A 22,813-nucleotide genomic window follows, 5' to 3' on the forward strand; every position below is an offset into this window, starting at 1 on the left:
TATAAGAAAGAAACAGTAACAAATAAAAAAGACTATCAGACTAATGCCCACTTTTCTCTCACCGTGTTCTGTATTTTATCATTGAACATTCGATTATCACTAGATGCTCAAATACCTGGTGTAATAATTTTCCCTTTGTTTTTTTTTTTTTCCTTTTTCTTCGATTGAAGCTGTAAATTCTGCTCACAGTTACAGTCATCTACTTCTCCCTGGGCAGCTAGCTCTTTTCATGCATTCTCAAAAGATACAGCATCAAGATCATTCAGGTGCTACCCAGTCTGGCCACCGCTTTAACAAAGCTTAACAAGCGCTACTTTCAGTTATGTATTTTGATGAATCTGATAATTGTATCTTCACAGATCCACAGATTCCACCTTTAGCAGAGTAACTTCCAATAGCTCAGCGCATTCTGTGAGAGGCACTCAACATGCTTCAGGGGTAACGCTGGGCCCTAATCCACACGGGATCATATTATCTGAGAAAGAACACATCTTCCAATGAGCAACAAATTAACAAGTAAATTTAACCAAGTCATTTTATAAACAGCACAACACACACCTTTCATCTTAAAAGACAGCAAACAGATTTGCTAATTTTACAAAACACATCTTCAACTGAAATCACTGTCTTTGGTCTCATTGTGGAAGTCACAGTGTTTGCAAAACTTCATCTTTATTCTCTGTATGTTTTTATTCCAGATGATGGAACGGTGGGAGAATCAAGGCAGCCCTCAAACAAGCCTGTCTGCTCCAGCTATGCCACAGAATATTCCCTATCCACCCACTCTTCACAGGAGTTCATTTCCCGATTCAACTGAGGCCTTTGATCCACGAAAACCTGACCCATACGAGCTGTATGAGAAATCAAGAGCTATTTATGAAAGTAGGCGTAAGTGAAAGCCCCGTTCACCCTGCTGACCATTTAACATTTTAAGCTTTTGCCTATGAATGTGTCACTGTTGACATAATTTTCCACAATTATCTTTTGTAATTTAAAGAAAGCAACTATAATCCCAGTTAATAGAGGTCATTAAAAATTCTACACTTATATATTTTCCTAGATCTTGCCTAGATTCTGAAGTTTGAATTTCATAGGTTTTTTTCCTTATATTTTTGCTCTCCTCGTTTTGACTGTTAAATCCTTAGTGAAGAAGAGTGTATGTGCCACCACATTTTGCTGTGCTATTTTTCTCCATAGTTAACCAATAGGAGGATGTGAATTTATCAATAAAAAAATCATTTTACTTACTTTCACTTTAAAGTGAAGTCTATTAAAGAAATTTCAAATTTATTTCTTTTTATAAACCTGATTTTGACAAGTTTTCACATTGTGCTTGGAAGTTAGAAAGAAACCCATAGCACTAAGTACTATTTGAAGATCTATACAAAACAGTACTGAGCCATCAAGATTCCCATCTTGATTTTATTTTTCATGGTTTTGGGGGATACACCACATATTTTTCACAACAAGGGTAAATGGGGTTACACTTATTTACTCTTTATCATAAAGAAAACTTTAGCTAAAAATATTATTCTAAATTGTCCAGAGCTTTTGTGCTTATTAAGATCGAATCTTCAAAACAGTTTATTTTTTTTACTGAAAGCTTTTTCATAGCAGTTATTACTTGCACATGCCATCTTTCAATTCATTTTATAAATTACTTTAGTGTATACATCAAATTACTTTATAAATGACACATAAAATATTGCATTGCAGCTGATCCAGATTAGCCCATTAATATTAGTTGGGCCCAGAGACATAGAGATAAACCTAAACTATCATAATCCATGATCTGGACTGTACAAATTTCTCCAGCATGCGAAGGGATAATCAGAAGAAAATACTTTATTGTCCCAAACACTGGGCTGGTGCTGCTCGGCCCTTATACTTTAGTTACAGCATCAGCATCTCCTGTTCGGCTTTGGTATTTCCAGTTTTCAGCAGGATGGATATGTTGGAGGAACACCAGGGTTCATTTTACGTCTACTCTAAGTTAACTCTAATCTAGTCTCTAAATTGCATCTCAGATTCCTCAACTCCTTGCCACTGTGGCCAGTGCCACCACCTTCTGCCACCCTGGACCATATAGTGGAACATCTGTCAGCAGAGATTGTCACCATAAAACTCACTTTCCATAGTCCAGACCTTTTTTGGGGGTTTTTGTTTGGGTTTTTTTATTTACTTAATAGGTGCCTGAAATTAAGATCCCAAGTTTAAATCTAAGCACTTAAATAAATTGCCGGCTTTTTTCAGCAATACCAAAGTATCTTATTCCCCCTAAATATGGATTTGAGAACTTACTTTAGACCCCCTATAAAACGTATTTGATCTTCAATTATAAACTCTTAGGTGTAGGAACTAAGCTTTCCAATGTATTTACAAACACCATGCTGGCTGGTATTTTAATATAATAAATTAAAATATTAAAATATTATTTACTAATGTAACATCTTCCTCTGATCCACACGTTATTCTTGACTGGACAAGGTACTCAAGACAATGTACAAATAGGCTATAATTTTTGAAATTTTAAAACTCTGAAGTATGGATCAGGATACAGTGTGGAGTAGGCCAAGAAGGTTTGAAAAAAGACTAGCTTTGAGCAAAGTTTGGACATCTCTCCTTTCTCTTTCTCTTTCTCTTTCTCTTTCTCTTTCTCTTTCTCTTTCTCTTTCTCTTTCTCTTTCCCTTGTGCATTAAGGGCTAAAGTGACAAATAAATTAAAAGATTTGCCAGAGCTGAAATGCTATTCCCCAAAGTGCTGGATTTGGGATTATAAAGATATTAAAGGAGAAACAAACAATTACACAGTTAACAAGAGTTTTATCTAGTTCAGCACCTCTACTGAAAGCACTCTTGACTTCATATACTGCTTTAAGGAAAGGAAAACCCTTTGCAAATAATGGCTTCCCATACAGGTAGTTTCTAGAGGCTAAGTATTTCAGCAAAAATCTGCACTTTCCATTCAGCGAAGTCAGAACCATCTTTTGTGGTTAAAGCCATCAAGCCAAGAGTGGAAAAGCGCAGATTACAGACTTCCTGCATTGAAACAAATATCTTTCTAAGACAATTAAGAGAAAGTTATACATTCCATATGCATATATGGGATACATATAAATATGGCATCTGCTTTCATCTTGATCCCCAATATGAAGAGTTCTATATTTACAGAATTGCCCTAATTAATGAAAGCAAATAGGCTTAATGTATGTTTGCCCTTCATAAAACTGTGGGAATCTAGACTTGATGTCAACTACAAAGACTGCCTTACACCCCAAAAGATGATATATTACACCAAAAGATATATTACAACATTCAATAAAAGAATAAAGTGATTCATTATTATTCATGGGTGTCGCCTACAAGTTTTCTGCATACTTCCTTGACCAACATGAAATCCGATCTTTTACTGATATAATCTACTGTGTTCAGCAGCATATGCTATACCAGGGGAAGAGCTGCTAACTCATAGTTTGGAGTTATGCTAAAGCCTGTGTTTAAACGGTTTAATTGCATTTGAGTTCTGTCCAAGAGGCAACTGGAAATTGTACACAAACCTTTTTCAGCCAGCTACCTAGACAAAATAAGAATTAAAAATCATGAAGCTGTCAAGCCCAAAACAAGAAATTAACGATGAAAAGCAAGAGTGCAATAACCACTTCTCCCAGATTTCCAGCAGTGTCTTGATCTTCCAGCTAATCCTGAAAGCTTTAATTTGTTGTCTTCTGATGCTGGTATCCTTTGAACATTTTCTCTAAGCGTTGATTCCACAGTTCCCAACCAGAGCTCTTCTGCACTCATTCATATCCCTTGGTCACAAATAACTGCCTCCAAACATCTCTGTTCTCCCTGACATTTTTGTTTCCTGAATGCCATAAGCACACATTTTAGCAAATTCAATTTGTCAAGCCTTTCATAGCTTTTATTCTCTACATAGTGCTAGTGTTTCCTGAAGTGAGAGAAACAACAGGCAGGAAATCCATTACTGAGTCAAGAAATTGTCATCTAAATTGAGTAAATGGGAGGCAGAGTTTCAAGATAATAACACTTAGTTTCCTACCATATGGCTGTGTCAGGTTGGTTATCTTCAGTAAAGACATACCCTCAAAGTGTACAGGAAAAGTTCAGCTACTTTGGGTTTTTTTAAGTACTTCTTATCTCAAAGCAAGTTTGCCCTATCTCCTGGCAAGGCCGGAAAAGAAGGAGGTTTATCTTCTAAAAATAGTGCAAAGAAGTGAACAACCGTGACCTGGAAAACTCAAAAAGAAAGAGTTAGTGTTAGGTTTTTGTTTGTTTCACAGTGAGACTCTGGTATTAAACAGTTCATTCTCGTACTTCTATAGCTCTGAATTTCTACAGATCCTTTTATCAGAGGATCTCACTGCAGTCAGCACTCACCAGGACCTCATCAAAGGCTGCTGCTTCCCTATCAGGGAGTCGAGCGAGTCATGCATCACAGCGTAGTTCTGTGAGGGGCACAAGCGACATCACTAGAAGCAGAGCAAGAACTAGACCCAAGGAGCCTGATTCACAAGCTTTTGCTCTAGCTGCTAGAGCAAAATATCCCTAACTAATGATAGCAAGAAAGGGACTTCAAGCAGGAAGTCTCCATGAAAAAGGATGATTTCCATTCTACAGGAATGTTTATCCACCTTAGGCACATGAAGAATCTGCATGACCCTGTGCGATCAGGAGATTTCAGTTTTTAATGATCACATATGAATTACAAAGGACTACCGCTTCCACACTGGAAACAGTTTCGTAGAGGCAGTTCTACCACTACCGCTTGGAGACAAATGAAGTGATGCATTAGTACAAAAGCAGAGTGCAAGTCTATTTTGTAAGTCATAGCTCCTTGGAAAATTGTTTGTCACAAGTTAGTTGCTCCCTGTCAGCTCTTACCTCTTAGCTGTCACCTGCCTCTGCTGTCACCCATCAACTGTGCTCAATAGCTCCAAGTAGCCAAAAAGGAGCATAAAGTGTTTCCAAAGACTGATAAAGATTACCATGTCATCCAAAACAGCTGCCTAAAAGCAAAAGAAGGGAAATTGTTATCTTCTTTCTTTGTCTTTCCTTTCTGCAGCTATGTCTCTCATTCTCTCTGCTTTTTTTTTTCCCCTCTTATTTTTTTCTCTCTCCCCCTCCCCCCTTATTTCTTCTCCCTGGTGAACAGAACCTACCTAGCTTTCTGCTGTTACATTATTTTGTAAAACTCAAAAATGGAGGAGAAGACCTGCTCAAATAACTGGATACTTTTTCCTTTTTCCATCCAACTATTAATTTTAGGCAAATCCTTTAACTTCTTTCTCCTTACGAAAACTCTTAGAGTGTAAGTGACAGCATGACCGTGCTGATAACCATGGAAGTTAGGTACAGGAGCTAGAAAATGGAACATCAGATCAGGAATTTCCTATTAATGAAAAAAATTATAAGACTTGATATGCACCAGTTGTTACAGCTATAACTGGAGCTCCGCAGTTGTCATTGGGAGAACTCATTCTTCTGAATTTAACACTTTTGCCTTCATAAATTCTTCTTATCCTCTCTAATATTTTATATTGAACTCTGTTTATTGTAAATACACAGTTCATAACAGACTTTCTTCAGAGACCTGTGTAGGCAGGCATTAGGTAAACAGGAGACACAAAGCTGTTGGGAATCATAATGCTGTAACATTTCTCTAGTTATAAAATGCATACTAGAAATTTAGGGTTGTATTCCTCTAAAGAAAGCAGTAAAATAAAACATTTTTTTACAGCAATTAGGTTACATTTGTCCTTCAGTTAGTGTGGTAGTCCAAGACTGGTGATGTGACACAGAAATGCCAGCAGGAAGAATGAGATAAGCCGGTGATAAGCTCTCATTAAAAGTGGAATCTGACCAATTACAGTTCCACCTTTTACTGAAAGGACAAAGATTCCTTCCTTCAAAATCTCCCATGTTATTTTCTCCTTTGACCACAGTATCATGAATTTCCCAAGTTCCTTTCAAATCCATCCGCTGTCATGCGCTGTAAATTCTTTTGCTCCCAAAGACTTAGACAAATTGGAAAAGAACCAAAAAGCAAAGTCCACCAACAGCTGTGAAACATGTAAATAGCAAATGTATTAGCATAATACATTATTGGCCTTCATAAAATGAGGGTGGTTTTTTATGCAGACTTATGAATACCTTTCTCTAAGGGTCACAGACAAGCATTTCGATACATATTCACAGGCTACCTTTCCTCTGGAGTATCACTGCAGGTATTCAGCACAGATATGCATTAAAGTATCAGCAATAGGAAAGATTTGTCAGGCAGCATTCCACTGACTCGTAATGTGTGACTTTGAAAATACCATTCTTGCAGAAAAATACTAAGGCCATCAGGGTTTCCTAAATTTGGTACTTACGGAACATGAAAAAAAATATTAGGTGTATAGACCTGATTGCATTATGAACTGAGGGGGTCTGTGGCATAGTCTACAGCTAAGCAGAATTTTCTTGTCAGTGCTTGTTGGCTGAAGACCTACACAGTTACAGTCTTAAAAACTGAAGGAAATTTTTCACATAATTGTTACTGCGAATTTTTCAGACAAAAATTCTGCCTCTAACAATTTTTCCCATTTTTGCTTATCTCTAGTCAAAAAAAATTCACATTTGGTTATGGTGCTTTAAAAAGATATATACATATGTGTGCAAATGTATATATACATGTAGCACTATGACAGCATTAAATACATAGTATTCTGAAGTATTATATAAATATAAAGGGGTTTTTTGTATGGGTAAAGGGTTTGGGACTATAAATTCAAAAAATTAGGTTCTAGTTTCAAATCTTCCTTGAGCTTAGTTTGCCATATCTTTCAATATTTCTGTTCACCAGTTACTGCCCTTTATATCAGTAAGACATGCCTGCCTTCACTTAGTAAATAAAAGAGTACTTGGAAATTACTAATTATTATGTATTATCATCAAACTACTCTTTGACCTAGAGTATGAGCAACTGAGTTATAGGAAGGTAATTTCTCAAAGCAATTTCCAAACAGTACAGGTTGTTTCCCTTGCATCTATTGCTACCCCAAGCAACAGCATAGAGAAGGTCTAAGAACTTATATTACTAAATGAATGTAACCCTTTTCTTAATAAGAGATAATACATAACAAAAGGAGAGGAAATTTAGCAGACCAACATCAAATAATTTTGTACCATTCATCACTGCAGAAAGAGTTACTTGCCATGACAAAATGGATTTGTTGGTTATAAGAACTGACAGTGAAACCAAAAGCATTTTCAAATGGAATTATGAGAATATCATCATCACAGTACTGTGGATGTAAAGTGATTTTGATTGCTGCATTGCAAAGTAGGTTCCAAATGACCAATGCTAATATGAAGTGTCAGTTTTACAACTGATGGTGGTATTAAAGATGTGGTATTCCTTTCTCTTGAACAATTTACACTTTAATAAAAGATATACAAATAGATTTTCATCTGCAAAGTGGTAGGGCATACTTAAGTCAAAGTAATAATTTAAGAAAATTGACTTGTAAGCATCGGGGAATTGGTTACAGGTGCATGAGGCCAACGGGAACTGCATTGTCTATGTGCTGTTTCAAACTGCTGCTTGCCAGCTTTGGAAAGGACATTGCAGCATGATCATATTCATTCTGCTTATTTGTAAAACTCCCATTTACCTAAAGCATGGCTAGGACTGAGATTCTGAAATATAAATATTTCCTAGTGCTAGTTTTGTTCCATGTATTTAGCATTCAGCAAAGTATGATCCAGAAAATAACAGAGTATGGACAATAAATATTATCATCACTACCTTTCATCAGCATAATTCTTCCTTTAGAGAATACCAGTGACACCACTGGTGCAAATCAGAATACCCCTGTGTCATGTTGTAGATGAACTGTGCTCCTAGGGCTGTATTTCGACAGCAAAGTCTGGTATTTTCACCATTGGTTTCAGTTAAGTCAGAATTGTGTCCCAGGTCTTGTTTATTGTTTGTCTTGTTTATTGTTTATCTGTTTTCACAAATATTTTGCAGCTTTGAGTTTCAAAACTGTAAGTGTAATTTATTTTAGATTAAACATGAAGCCAGATGTGCAAGCTTTTTACTATTCTATCTTCTAATAGCAAAATTAACCTTGGCTTTGCATTCATCTGATACGGAAGGAATCTTGATGTACAGTAAGACTCTTTGAAATGCACAGCTGCATCCATGTTCTCCAGAGCACATAGAGTAGTCCCCATGTGGAGAGTTATTTCAGTTACTCTTATATACAACTAGCAGTTCAGAAGAAGGCTTCTTAGTTTTACCTTCCCGATTCTTGTTTCTAGGACAGGTTACCTGAACTAAAAAAATTAATGTAGCAAATTTACCAAGTATTTTGTTATTCATTCAAGTTCTACTTTGTAATTATTTCATTCCTATTTCACATAAAAGACTGCAACTACTCACGGCAATGCAACCGCAGAAGTTCAACCAAAAAGGCTTCGTATGGAGAATACAGAAATCTTATGTCAACAATTCAAAACTTTCTGCTCTTTTGAATGCCTGTTGTCGTGGTTTAAGCCCAGCCGGACTAATCACCACACAGCTGCTCACTCACTCCCCTTCCTCAGCTGGACAGGAGAGAGAAAATATAAGGAAAAGGCTCGTAGGTCGAGATAAGGACATAGGGAGATCACTCACCAACTACCATCATGGGCAAAACAGACTTGACTTGGGGAAATTAGTTTAATTTATTACCAATCAAAACCAGAGTAGGATAATGAGAAGTAAAACCAAATCTTAAAAAAAACACCACCTTCCCCCCACCCCTCCCTTCTTCCCGGGCTCAACTTCACTCCCGATTTTCTACCTCTCCCCCCGAGCGGCGCAGGGGGACGGGGAATGGGGGTTGCGGTCAGTTCATCACACGTTGTTTCTGCCGCTCCTTCCTCCTCACACTCTTCCCCTGCTCCAGCGTGGGGTCCCTCACACAGGAGACAGTTCTCCACGAACTTCTCCAATGTGGGTTCTTCCCACGGGCTGCAGTTCTTCACGAACTGCTCCAGCGTGGGTCCGTTCCATGGGGTGCAGTCCTTCAGGAACAGACTGCTCCAATGTGGGTCCCCCGCGGGATCGCAAGTCCTGCCAGCAAACCTGCTACAGCGTGGGCTCCTCTCTCCACGGCTCCACAGGTCCTGCCAGGAGCCTGCTCCAGCGTGGGCTTCCCACAGGATCACAGCCTCCTTCAGGCATCCACCTGCTCCAGCGTGGGGTCCTCCATGGGCTGCAGGTGGATATCTGCTCCGCCGTGGACTTCCACGGGCTGCAGGGGGACAACCTGCTTCACCATGGTCTTCACCACGGGCTGCAGGGGAATCTCTGCTCCGGCGCCTGGAGCACCTCCTCCCCCTCCTTCTGCACTGACCTTGGTGTCTGCAGAGTTGTTTCTCTCACGTATTCTCACTCCTCTCTTCTCCGGCTGCCGCTTCCCGGTTTTTTCCCCCTTCTTAAATATGTTATCACAGAGGCGCTACCACTGTTGCTGATTAGCTCAGCCTTAGCCAGTGGCAGATCCGTCTTGGAGTCGGCTGGCATTGGCTCTATCAGACATAGGAGAAGCTTCTAGCAGCTTCTCGCAAAAGCCACCCCTGTAGCCCCCTGCTACCAAAGCGCTGCCACGCAAACCCAATACACCTGTTCATGGTGGCAGTGTTGGGTGGTCCAGTGTTTTTGTCCTGGCCTCTCCAAACATGCCTTCTGCTGCCTCATTTCCTAAGAGGTGGAGGCAGAAGGTTTAACATAGTAGAAGTTTAGAAAACATCAAAATTAATTTAATAGTAGGTAAATGGAAAGTTTCAAATTGCCTTGTGTAAAGGTTAGTTTCCTATAAAAAATAATTGACAGGTTTTTATAAAACAAAGGTTGCTAGAGTCTCTCAGTATTTTGGTAAAATTACCAGTTCAGTCAGTTCCTTCTTGGCAGATACAAGGCACCAGGATGTGCATGAATGACATGCATTCTGCTTGGCTGAGGACCAGTCCCACCCAGCAGTCCTTCCTCTCCACTTAGAAGTTGCTGTTCTGTAGGGTCTTTGAGCCCAGAACTATGTGAGTTCTGAAAAGAACTACCTATGTCGCTGCATTTGACATAGAGAAACATTGCTAATGAAGTCCCTTCTTATATATTAAATGTTGTTGACAGATCTTTTCTCTTTTGAAGTTTTCTACTAGCTGCTAACAGTTTGCCTATCACATGAGCACGGCTATTTAGAGGTTATATTCTATTTTTCAAAGTGCCAGTGGCATAATTACAAATATCCTGTACTGCACACAGACCCAGACTGCTGACAGCAGATTCTTCCTAAAATGAACATTGCTTTGCTGTAGTTAGCAAAAAAAAAAGTCTGCACTTAGGTTTACCTTTCTGGTGATCATACGTTTAAGAACTTTAAGGCTTGATTCAACACCTTCAGCAGTTCCAAGTTTCGTGTGTGTGAATTCCTGAACTATAGTGAAAACAAAGGCTAGATTCTTGGTTGTTTACAAGATGATAATTAACACCATGAGACTCTGTAGGAAGTTCTGCAAGGCAAAGAAAAGACACCTATTCAGGAACAAAAGCTAGATCAGACTTAATGAGATTAGCTTGAAGGAAACTACCTCATTGACAGGCACTTTTGCTTGACCACAAACAATAGTTTACAAAAAAGCTACTGCTAACTTACCTAAAATATACGGCTATCTCAACATAGCAAGTTGCTCCCTAATTTGTCACAGTTTGAGCATGGTTGTGCTTCTTTCACTTTGCTGCTTGAGACCAGTTCTGGGGGATATTAGGGTGACTGCAAGCAGAAATGGAAACACAGAGTGAACCAATCTTACAGTAGCTCCAAAGAGTAATTCTAGCTGGATGACCAAGAGAAAAGGCTTGCGTCCTTTCAAGCCTAAAAGCTTATTGAGACTATCAAGATGAAATTGCTTTCTGTACATTAAAATCATTCTGTCTCTTTTAAGAATTCCATTAAAATCTTGAAAGGATGTGAGTAAAAAAAATCATTTCTCCAAGTTTGCAGTGGAGCAGCATCAGTTTCAAAGTTTTGGGTTTCAGGAGTTGTGCTGGTGGAATAATTTACATTTAGATAGCACCTCTCATCTTGAAAGATCCCAAATCACTTTACAAAATCTGAAGTGTGTGAAGGAATTACCTCCTTCAACCACCAAAGTAAAGACATGCAGCCACCTATAAACTAAAACACCACAGGCCACATGACACAACTCCTAACACAGGCGGTGAACACAAATACAAGAGGAACACCAAATCCCAAGGGATGTTGCCATCCAGTGGAATCTCTAGACTGTATTTTAGGTAAGCAGAGTAGCAGTCATCTGAATTTGAGCAGGTCATGGCTGTTATATAAATACTCTTACGAAAAAAAAACATAAGACATTCAATGGCCTCCATCTCCATTTTTGGGAAAATGTCTTTGCCCTAGAGCATTAGTTCAGTATTGACTCAAGTGAACTATGAATTACTCAGCTCCTACCTCTACAGTCCATGCTACCTCTAGGAAGCAGTCCACCAGAAGGCAGGTAGCTTTAGTCCAAACTGGTAAAGAGCTTCCCACTTCCAAAGTGGTAAAGAGCTGCCCACAGAGGTAATACTGTCTTCTCATTTCTCTCTCCACATCCACAAATTTCCAGAAGGTTTAGCCAAAACTGCTGGCCCCCAGTGCATTCTCTGGCTTCTTTCTGCCTGGAACAACCTACTTGCAGTATTAAATCCACTCCTGTCTTACTTCCCTCTCGGGAAGATAATGTATCCTCATATGTTGCATCACTGTCCTACAGATGCTGATGTGGCAGACCTTACCCCATTTATACCATGAAATATGCATGGTATGATATTCTGGTTTAGAGTCACATGAATGCGTCAGTGCTTTATTTATCTTATTGTTCCTGGTAGGGCAATGGAAATCACCTCTGGTTTGGGATGTTTTGCAATTCACTCTGGATGCTGCAGGGATAATAAAACAGAAATTCTTAGTCCGAACATTTCAAAATCAGCAAAGGAAGTGTGACAGTGAATTCAGCTATGGACTTGTTCCAGATTCCTCTAATGCCAGCAAAGTAGTTATATATGAAAACAAATCAGTTATTTGCTGCATTTCGTATAGTGAAATGCAAATACTTTGAAACTGCAGCTTAAATGGATTTACCTGCATTTGCCTTCACATGCAACCAGTTGTTATTGGCAACATACATCCTTCTAGCAAAATCTTGCTCTTCTTGATAAGACATTTTGCAATTGAGTTGAATAAAGAGGTGGTCAAGTCATCTAAATACAGACATTAAACTTTGCCTTTTATTGCTGTACTTGAATAAGCACAAATATTGTCACTAACTTTCACAATTTTAAACATATTGACAATTTTACATTCATCATAATCTATGTTATGTTAAAGGAACATTACCATCTTGCCATCTGTTTCACTTTGCATAGAAATGGACAGGGAGGTCTATGTCTAGCAGGAATACATACATGTACCACCTAGGAAGTCAGGAAGGAGGGGAGGAGAAAAAAAAACCTGCAATAAAAAGTAGAAATTGCACTTCAGTAATTGAAAACACAGCAGAGAAATTGATGCTGCATCTTTAAATAACTTGAGAAATGTATTTCATCTTTAATTCCCCATTTTCCTATTCAGAACAAGTGCTGCCCAGGACTGGTTTTCGAGTGGATTCCTCTGGCAAGTATTCTTCAGCCTTCATTGTTCTGTAAACTAGTTGTCCTTCATTTTATGTTTTAGTTCTTCTTCTTTCTTTAATTATTTCTCTAGATAATGGCCAGTCATGACCGCCCAGTCACCATTTTATTTTTGTATGAGCTTTGTGGGGTTATAGAATGTTAACTCTAAATCTTTTTATTATAGATTTGCATTTTGAGCAAGGAAAAGTATTTCTTTCTCCTCAGCCAGTCTTTGTGTATGTTTTACAATGTTTTATGTGTACTTTCATACATTAGTGTTCACTCTTTAACATGAAAATATATCTCTATAGCTCATGCCCAAACCTAAGCTTAAGCATTATTTTGTGTAAAATTGAAATTAATTCTATCTTCATTTGCAGAAGAATAGAACTGATGTATTATGCAGACCCACCCATTCCTTGCTCCCATACATATATCTTCTTCTGTAAAAACCTAAAGCAAAAACTTTCAAAAATGGAAGCTTTTTTGGATGTTTGAATCAACATTGGTCTTGTAAAGTGGCAATGGACTTGTTTAAAAACCAGCAATATTTGATTTCCCAATGTGGTCATGTTAAGTGAACAGTTAAAACAGGCATCCCATACAAAAAAGACTGTTTTGACAACCACATTAAAGTCTTTTCTAGTCCTACACAGGTTGGACAGAGATCCTAATTTAAATATGATATTAGGCTGGTTTTGCATACCCCAGTAAGGTTTATACGTTGAATAACTCTGTTAGTGCACCAATTCTTTTTTTTCTTTTTTTTTTTTGCTGCGCTGATTTTTATACTGAAGTCTTTATTTACCAGCTTTTCCTCTCTGTAAGTATCAAGAGGAAATATGTATGCTTTTTAAAAAGTTACTCACGCTGGAGACTGGCAAACCCATAACTGTTTTCAAGCTTTTCACATCTTTCAAGAGCATCTGAAACTCAGATAAAAAGTTATTGTAGATTTGTGTCAATCAGAATTCATAGTTCACAGTAATGATTTATATGGAACAAAAATCTTCACCATCTTCAGCAAAGGAGTCCAAATTAATTTTTATTTTTAGCAGGAAAGTTGAGTACACCCAGAAAGACTATAAAGTTATTTAGTACAACAATACACCCAGAAAGACTATAAAGTTATTACAACAAAGCTTTCATCCTTGTTCTAATTGCAATATAGAAGAGATTTAATAAAAAAAAATCCATCTCAACATTTACAGCATCATCCCAAATACCAGGCTTATCACTATAAAAATCACATAGCACTCGTGCAACTTGACTCATACAGAAAATGAATTAATCATCTGCAGGGATATATTTTCTCTACATACTTTCAAAAAACAATTGCACATACACTTATCAATCTGTGATTCGCCTAGGAATTCAAATGAAGACAGTACAGACTTGTAGCTGAGAGCTGATAATCACATCTTCACCTATGAGATCTCACTATTGTTCAGTAGCAATCTATTCTGGTACCTTTACATTTAAAGCAAATTCCCCATCATCCAGGAGCCAGAAAGCAGAATTTCCCAATGCTCTTTACCGTCCTCACTGTGCAGCAATGATCAGATCACAGGTTGTCCAATACCATTCTCAAATTCACGGGGGAGCCAACTGGTTTTATAACCCAGCTAAGTGAATTGTGGGTTTTTTACTCTTCTAGGCCAAATGATCAGTTAAGAATGTTTTCCTTTACACAGAAAGAAGAAACAAAATGCTATAACTATAAAAAAAAGACAATGAAGTTACTAGCAGGCAAATCTAAAGTTCTTTTTCTAATATAAATGTGCAGAGAGGTAAGGGAGAACAGGGAACATTGCCATTCTTACACAGGATACCCATATTACACGATCAGAAATATTGACTTTAAGCTGAAACTCTCCTTTCAATTAAGCTGGTAGGAGATGGGACATTCAGGTGTCTTAAGCTGGCTGGAAGGAATAGCAAACTGTGCAAAAGACTATACTAATTCAGTCTTGGCTTGACTCCTGTTCTGCAAACCTATCCATTTCTTCTTACTTGGCATGACATACAAGGTGCTAATCTAGCTTACAAAGAGAAAAAAAAAAGGCACATTTTCCATAATGCAGTTATATGAACCAACAGTTGGCAGTATGTTGCAGGGCACAGGAGCATCATTTTTCTGTAACTATAGGCAATTTTCTTTGTATGATCAACTGAAAATCTGCTGCAGCAAGAAAAGGTAAAATTTAGTTTATCTAACAATCTTTTGTGAAGAAAAAAAAAGGTACCAGAATCCTAGAGAAGCAAGCACTGAAGGAATATCAGATGAAATGTAATCACTTATATGGGTAAGAATACTTGATCAATGTACATTCAGGAATATTGAAACTGCTGCCACATAACAGTAGGGGCTTTTAGTAAATCTACCAAGATGAGCTCCTGTAGTAAAAACACATAGTAGTGAACAACCTATCTGTCTTTAAGAAACAGGGAATAAGGGACTTCATCAGCAGCAAGACTTTAGAATATATTTTTGATTGAAGACTAGCTGCCGTTATGGAGATAAACTGAGACTTAATGCAAAAGGAGTTTACCAAAAATTGGTTGTGTCAAACTAACCTGGTAACTGACTTTTTGCACCAAACAAGCGATGCATGTTTCACAGAATCACAGAACAGGTGTTTAATCAATCTAGTCTTCAACTAAATGATTTGCAAAATGCCAGTTATAATTGAAGCACTTCCATGTTAGCCTGGAGAAGACAGTGCTTAGCACAAAATGTAAAGAGGAATGGCTAGAAAGCAGATAAGCAATTCTACTAAAAGAACAGTTTCTGGACTGAAAGGGTAATATTAGTGGAGAGCCTTGCGATAAGTTTTCTGTGTTATTTTCATTAATGACCTAAGCACAAAAACTAAGGGTGGAAATCAGGTCCACATTCAGACATGTAACTTCAGGTATCTACGGTGTAGTTGTCTCCAGACCAATGGAGAGCTTGTCAGTGCAGCTAATGGAGTCATATCATACCAAGCATGAAAGCTGAAACAACCAGCAACAGCAGTGAAGGAAACGCTCCTTAAGTATACCAGTCAGTTGCTGGAGATACTATGACTTTACTGTGAAAAGGTAAGTAAAATCATGGGGTGCAATCCATCAGTGAAATGCTGAATAAGGCAGGTGACACAGTGACAAAGGCCACCAAAAAGCTTAGGCACCCAGTGTCTTCTGTACCGGTAAGGTCTGTGTGCTGTTTGCCTACAGAGGCTTGCAATGACAGGGAGCTGAACTAAATGACCCAGGGATCCTTTCCAGTACCATGTTTTGTTTTTTTGATGGGACAGAAAAGAACGTTATTTTTTAAAAGCAGTTTTCAGTGACCTGGTAAGAGTTGGCGGACAATGGGCTCCATAGACTTCCAGCTATTTGGGAGGCAAGCATGATGGCATAGTCAGTTAATCCAAAGGCTCCTAAACTGCGTTAGAGCTCACAGAAAAGTATGCCCATGCATAGTATTTTTAGCCTAAACCTTTTCACAGTCAGCCTGGCTTACCTATTCCATTCTAAATGGGTAGAAAAACAGCCTCTCTTCAAAAAAAATAGTACCTCTTATTTTGGAGCCTGGTGCCAACATTGGTTTGGATCAGCTTTGTCAATGTATGTGTTTGAGGGACGTTTTCATCTCAGCGTGCCAGAGCTTGTATTCTTCACAACTTGACATTCTTATACTTTCTTAATGTATTCCCAACTGTGCATATTCATTCATGTGTGCGCAAATAAAGGTAGTGCTTCTTTTGCGACAGACTGTTGGAAACAGTGCCTTTGAGTGTTAGACCTGGGCTATAAATGGTGATCCTACTGTGTCTATCTACAAAGCCCTCTCCCTAGTACTAAGCCCCATCCTTGTTATACCTAGGCACAGCAAATCAGGTAAAGATAAGGTACTGCTTTCATCTTAAAATTCCTTTGCCTCTCACAATTTTGAAATAACCTTTGCATTAAGTTAACATAACGTACATGCACAAACTTCATTTATTCTTTTATTCACCGTTGAGACACTTACCAAATAAACTGAAAAAAATCAGGATAATAAGCTATTAGGATCTGTTTGGCTTTGTCTTCTAAATTCATGAGAAGCAAGTTGGTAGGGAACGGTAATACTTTTATTCTACCAACTGAAATATTTGTGATTCAGTCTCACTCATACCAATATACATTGCTGAAACAATGCACCATGCTGATGTCTAGAGAGGATTTTCATTGCACAGTCATAGTATAGAGCCACTGCATGTAGTTCTGTGTCTCTGTCTTTGCAAGACCTGACTAAAACTGAATCAGCTTTAATCCCAGACTAAAACTGGGATCTGCCCCCTTTGCAGGTGAGGTGCCCATTGATGGTGCTGGGGGGGGATCTGAAATTAGAGTTCCTGAAGTACCGTATTTCAGCTATCTGCAGTCCTTCCTCTCCTGAGAAAACAAGGCACAACTGGAGAAACTATGAACAGTTTGCTGAAATAAACCTACTCAACGCTTTTTGTCTTTTGCAGTTGGCAACAAGCTGACATTGGACAAAGCTGCCACAATTTATAGGCCAGAGTGCAATTTGTACGAAAGACCATTCCTGTTAATCACTGTCCTGCTTTAGGTGATGAGCCTAAGGCATCTCTGAACATTCAGACAGAGCGATAGTCAAAACAGACAACTTTTAGTCCTCTAAATTCTTGCTGTTTTACTTTATACTTTTTGAAATTATATTCAAAATTTGTTTTTTGTATTTTGAGGGCATCAAGACCCAAAACAATGAAGCTACGGACACTTTTACAAGAAACTGACTTTTAAAAAACACTGCATTCCTGAAACGATACATTCCAGGGCAGAATATATATTTACAGGCATGTTACACAGGCATATGGAAGCACAATTTTAATGATTCATAAAGCTGTTGAGACTTTAATTGAGTAGCATTAAGGAGTTCAAGTTAATGATGTTGGCTTTCAATTTAAACCCTAAGACTCAGAGGCTTATAATGATAGCTTTCGTCAAAAGTCTTTATTGAGGGTATTACCTGAAAGCAGAATACTTAAAGGCTACGTTACATAAAAAGACATACTGCTTTATATCTGTATGTGGAACTAAAATGGCCTGTAATGATTATTCATCTTTTCTAAGTTGCACTGATAATTTTTCTATGTATCTTTATCTCCCATTTCAGTTTATTCTTTTTAGGTTTTAACGAACTGCAAGGAAAACACAAATTAAATGCCAGAGGTGAATGAACATTAGCACATTATGCAGTCAGTTGTAGGAAGAAGGCACCATTATAACCTCTATTTTGGACAGATTTTTCCAGTACTGTTCTCCTGTGAATGTGTTCTAGCTTGGTTTAGTGTATTCTACTGAACATAATCATCCTCCAAGATACCTACATTTTCAAATCTCCTCCTTGTCTGTGTACAACACATTGTGTCCCATTTGTTTCCACCAGCTCTAACCAGGATGCCATTAGTCATGTGCAATGAACACAAGGTGGGAGGGAAGATGGTGCAAATTCTCAAGACAATGCCAAAATGCTTTGCTCAGTGGGATTTCCCTTTAAACCAGGTCCCGATTACAAGGAGCTGGATGTTCACCTTCGGAGAATGGAGTCTGGGTTTGGCTTCAGAATCCTGGGAGGAGATGAGCCTGGACAGCCTGTAAGTTATTTCTTCCTGACTTTCCTTTTTATAACTCAAAAATCTGTGTAAAGGTCAGAAGGATATTACTGCATAGCTGAACCCAAATGAACACCATGTAAAGACTAAAAGTAAAATGTCTTTTTTGTTCAACCATAGAAAAAGACAGGACTCTCAAATTGTCCGCATCAAAGAGATGTCACAGTAAATTAAGTTAGAATCAGAAGGAAGTAAGTTAGAACCAGTGCGTCACCCAGCCCTTTACTGCAGACCATGACCTGGCATCTTTTAATCCTGACTTTCAAAAACTGAGTTTAAGCAGAAGATTTTAAAATTCAGATTTTGTAAGACTTTGTATAATTGTGTTCAATGTAGTCATATTATATATATGTATAAGGTTAAAAGGTGCTCTTGACAATGCAGCTTATTTCCAGAAACACAGAAGGCCCCGCCAGGGAATGGCAGTCCGTGTTCCAGGTTAGATGACATCACGTGATGCATCAGGCATAAAACCAGTGGATTTATACCATTAGAAGGGAGACATACCCATAACTAAATATCAGGCAACAAAACCAACATAGAATCATTGCAGGTGAAATAATACATAAAATAAAAGATATACGCAGTTTTTAAAAGAAATGTGTGCATATTTTGGTAAATCACTGATATATATAAATATTGTAATTTTGGGAGGGCAGGCAGAATTAGTACTCCTTCAGAATAACTTTGATGATGTAACTGTGGTTTGTCAGTGAGACCTAATCCGAAGTTGATACCAATAAAATTTTATTATCACAACCTTAGACATAGTCTGAGTCCTGTATACCACATTTCTGAGATAATGCATAACTGGTTGACAGACTTATATATTCCATACTCAAATTCATATAGAATAATATAGCCGTCATTCAAGCATTAACATTGACCAACAAATGGCTCTGAGAAACAAAGCTATTCTATTTTAAAATTGTCAACATCTGTCAAAGTACTGATAAATATTAATAGTTTACTGATGCCTCCCGTAAAAAGAAACAAATGCACTGTATTCTAAAAATGGTGCTTTGAGTGCTGATTGAAATGCAGAGACCCTATTTTAGAAGAAGTGTTTTGGAATGGTTTTTCAAAGCTAAATAAGGTGTAGCTGTGCAGAAGGACTTCAAAACAACACTGTATCACCATCTACACTTGCAGTGTGCCTGAAGCCCCACTGGCATCTAACTTTCTTCCATGGAGAATGCCCCAGCTCACATAAAATGAGGCCACTGAGCCACCATCTTCACATTCTCCACCTAAGTATTTTTCCTGTCTTTTCTGGACGGCCCAGCCACTATACCTTCTCAAAGCTTGCCTACTGGGTGAAGCCAGAAAGGAAATCTGTTAGTAGCTAGATGAAATATCCCATTTTATCATTTTATCCTGCAAAGATTTGGCAGTAGTGGAAGATTTGGAAATCTTCCTCGACCTGCTTCGGACAGTAGTGTCTAGTGGCATTTCCTATCTCCTAGGAAAGCGTCCCTGGCTATAAGGCTGCTCAGTATTCTGGGAAAGTCTATCTTGGTGTCTCCTTTGGTGCTTTTTTCATTACAGATTGATAATTAAGTAGTCACAGACTGAGTGTCTGACTGACTCTGCAGTTTGGAGGTTTATTACATTCTCATGGGGGAAAGTGCAGCTCAAATGCCTCATCTAAAAGATGATTATTTATATAAAACAGATTTATTTCAACCTAAAGGACTGCAAGAAAACTGGTTTAGAATATCTAACATTCTGACGGTTAAGAATACATGCCGGAGTTGTGGGACACCTGAATTTATGTCTCTGCTCAACAATCCAGTAGAGTGGGAATTTGGAAATGAGTCCTTTCGCCCCAGCTACATGCGTTATGCACTGACCTGTTACAGAGGAAGCAGCTCTTTCTAGTTTCTTTTCAGCAAAGGACTGACCTGGCTTTACTGTCTGAAGTCGAAGAGTCATAGCTGGATATCAAGTGCAGAGATAAGCACCTTGCTATTTTTGAGGAGCAGGACCAAAAATGCTGCCTTCTGTGAACTGCCTTCTAAGACACTTCACTGTCCCGCTGAACAATTGCTCTCAGCCTGCACTTAGCCTCAAGGTTGCTATCTCTATTTCAGAGCTTGCAAATACAAAAGCGTTTTTCACCAGACATATCAATTTAGCAGGCTTTATGTCTCCCCACAAACCGTGTCTCAAAGTCCTCAGGAATGAATAAGATCCTAGCTTGAGGCTGAGGATCCTACGAGACAAAAAGGCACCTCCTTAGAGCTAGGTGTTGCAGTGCTGAACTTCTCAGTTCTCACTCCCTCTTTGTTGCCCATCTACTTGTTTTCACTGCTCAAATTCATCCCTAATAAAGAAGACAGATGTACTCCACTTTTTTTTGTTTCCATCTATTTTGTATTCAAAATACAAGACTTCTTAACTCTGTTTTCCCTCTCTTCCACTGCTTCCCTGCTCCCCTATGGACAGCCCACCTGCAGCCTCCCATTCCTTTTACCTCCAGAAAAGGAGAGGCAGTTTCTTCCTGTCCTCCAAACCCCTGCATTTCCTATGAAACAAGAACTGAGCCACTTTGAAATGTTTGTTTCAGCTTTCCTGCTGTGCAGCCAGGTAAAACAGAATAAAAGGAAGCTTTTGTTGCCTTTTGTCTTTGTGGTTTGGTTTCTAATAAGGAATATGGATTCTTCAGCATAAGGCAATAAATTTTTCAAAGAAGCGGAATCCACATAAAGTTTTTTAGAAGAATAATACTGACACTATAGAGGGATTGTAGCTTAGTTTCCTTCTAGTTATATCAGCTATCTGGCACCTTAGAAGTGCTGCTGGACTACTCCGCTTTCTATATTTGTAAGCATAAAGATGTTTTCCAAAGGAAAGACTTCAATTTATTGAGACATTTCAAATAGCAAGACTGTGGGTTGTGCCAGTTCAAGTCACCTCTCAAATCTCATGAGGCCATACCACCACAGGTATTTATCACGTCTCCCAGTAACTTGAGGAGTTAGAGATAATCTGACTTTATTACGGTGAATTATAGTATCACTGAAAGGTTGCAAATATATGTAAATTGGAACTTTACTGAAGTTGCAAATTGCTGTCCCAAAGCGGAGAAGTATTTTGGATATATTTGTGCAGCTCAAACTCAAAACCACAGCTACGTATACATAATTACACTAAGAGTTTCACCTTTTCAACACAGATTGACTGGGATTCTTCTCAAAAATGCCTGCAAGATGTATGTCTATATTCCTTTTATTATCAGTGCCAAGAAACAGACATTTCTAAGACGTAACAGATGCCCATAGAGCAAAACGTTAGAATAGTGTAGACCACGCCTTAGGAGCTCCTATTTTTAGCAGTGATTAGACAGAGTTCAGATGAGTATCTTGGATTTAGACATCACAGACATTTAAAATTAGGTGAGATGAATCACAACTTTGATGTGTATTACTTAAATTTTACTATGTGCCTGTGAAGCTACTGTGTTATATTCAGAGAAACTGAAACATAAAGTCAAATAATTACCAAGAATTCCAAAGAAACTCAGTATCAAAACAGATTAACGTGTATGACTTAATAGACCCAGGCTAAAAAAAAATTTCAGATTATGCTCTGTCACAATCTTCCTAATCCCAGAATTTCTCATGCTTAATCTCAAGCAATAGGTGAAACTTTCCCTTTTCTCTACAACTCACTATTGCCTACGTGTCGTCATCCTTTTCCTCACACCTTCAAAGGAGTCTCATGCCAGTATGAAACTGCATTACAGAGGTAATATAATCCTGATAAATATTTTTCCAATTCGTGTTTTGCTTGAAGAATTTATAACTATTATGGAAACTATTCAGCCATGAAATGAGAGCAGATACTGGATAAGAAACAAGTTCAGACACAGAAAATTAAAAAGAAGGAAAATTAAGCTATTCCTGCTATTAAATATACCCAGTAACAGATATGGTGGCCATCATATTGACAAACACACCTACCTGAAGTGTTTAAAGCAGGACTCCGCTGCTTATGTTAGGAGTCAGTTCCACCACCAACATGAGTAACACAACCACATTCCACTGTGGACATGTGAAATACCAGCAATAATTACTTAATTAGTCAAAACTAGAAAGAGTTTTTGCACTATGCTGTAGATACTGATGACCTACCATGCTGTGAGCTGCATTTGTGTTTCTCCAAAGGTTAAAGATGCACAAATTGTTCAATACTTTGGCAGCCAATTGTAAAGAAACTGCAAATGCTCAATAAAACCAAAGGACGAAGGCAGTCCCTACCATCTTCCAAGCTGCAGAGTATTATCACCCATCTCTTCCCAAGATAACCAGGAAAAAATTCTCTCATATAAGGTGCCCAAATGAAAAGGTTTTGACAATACTTTGTGGAGATCTAGCTAAACGTAGCTTTGGATAGCTTTTTTCCTGTCCAGTAAAGG

At 38.3% G+C, this 22,813-nt stretch overlaps 1 protein-coding gene across 1 annotated transcript in view; it reads left to right on the forward strand.

Annotated features, from left to right (window-relative positions):
• Positions 1-22,813, forward strand: part of MAGI2 (membrane associated guanylate kinase, WW and PDZ domain containing 2) — a 765,547-nt gene that overhangs the window by 676,416 nt on the left and 66,318 nt on the right. The window contains exons 12-14 of the mRNA XM_059815959.1: positions 699-888; positions 12,687-12,728; positions 18,284-18,375. Of these exons, the coding sequence (XP_059671942.1) occupies positions 699-888; positions 12,687-12,728; positions 18,284-18,375 (324 nt within the window). The remainder of the gene's footprint in view (positions 1-698; positions 889-12,686; positions 12,729-18,283; positions 18,376-22,813) is intronic.

This window comes from Gavia stellata, chromosome 4 (assembly GCF_030936135.1).
Source record: "Gavia stellata isolate bGavSte3 chromosome 4, bGavSte3.hap2, whole genome shotgun sequence".
Lineage (NCBI taxonomy): Eukaryota > Metazoa > Chordata > Aves > Gaviiformes > Gaviidae > Gavia > Gavia stellata.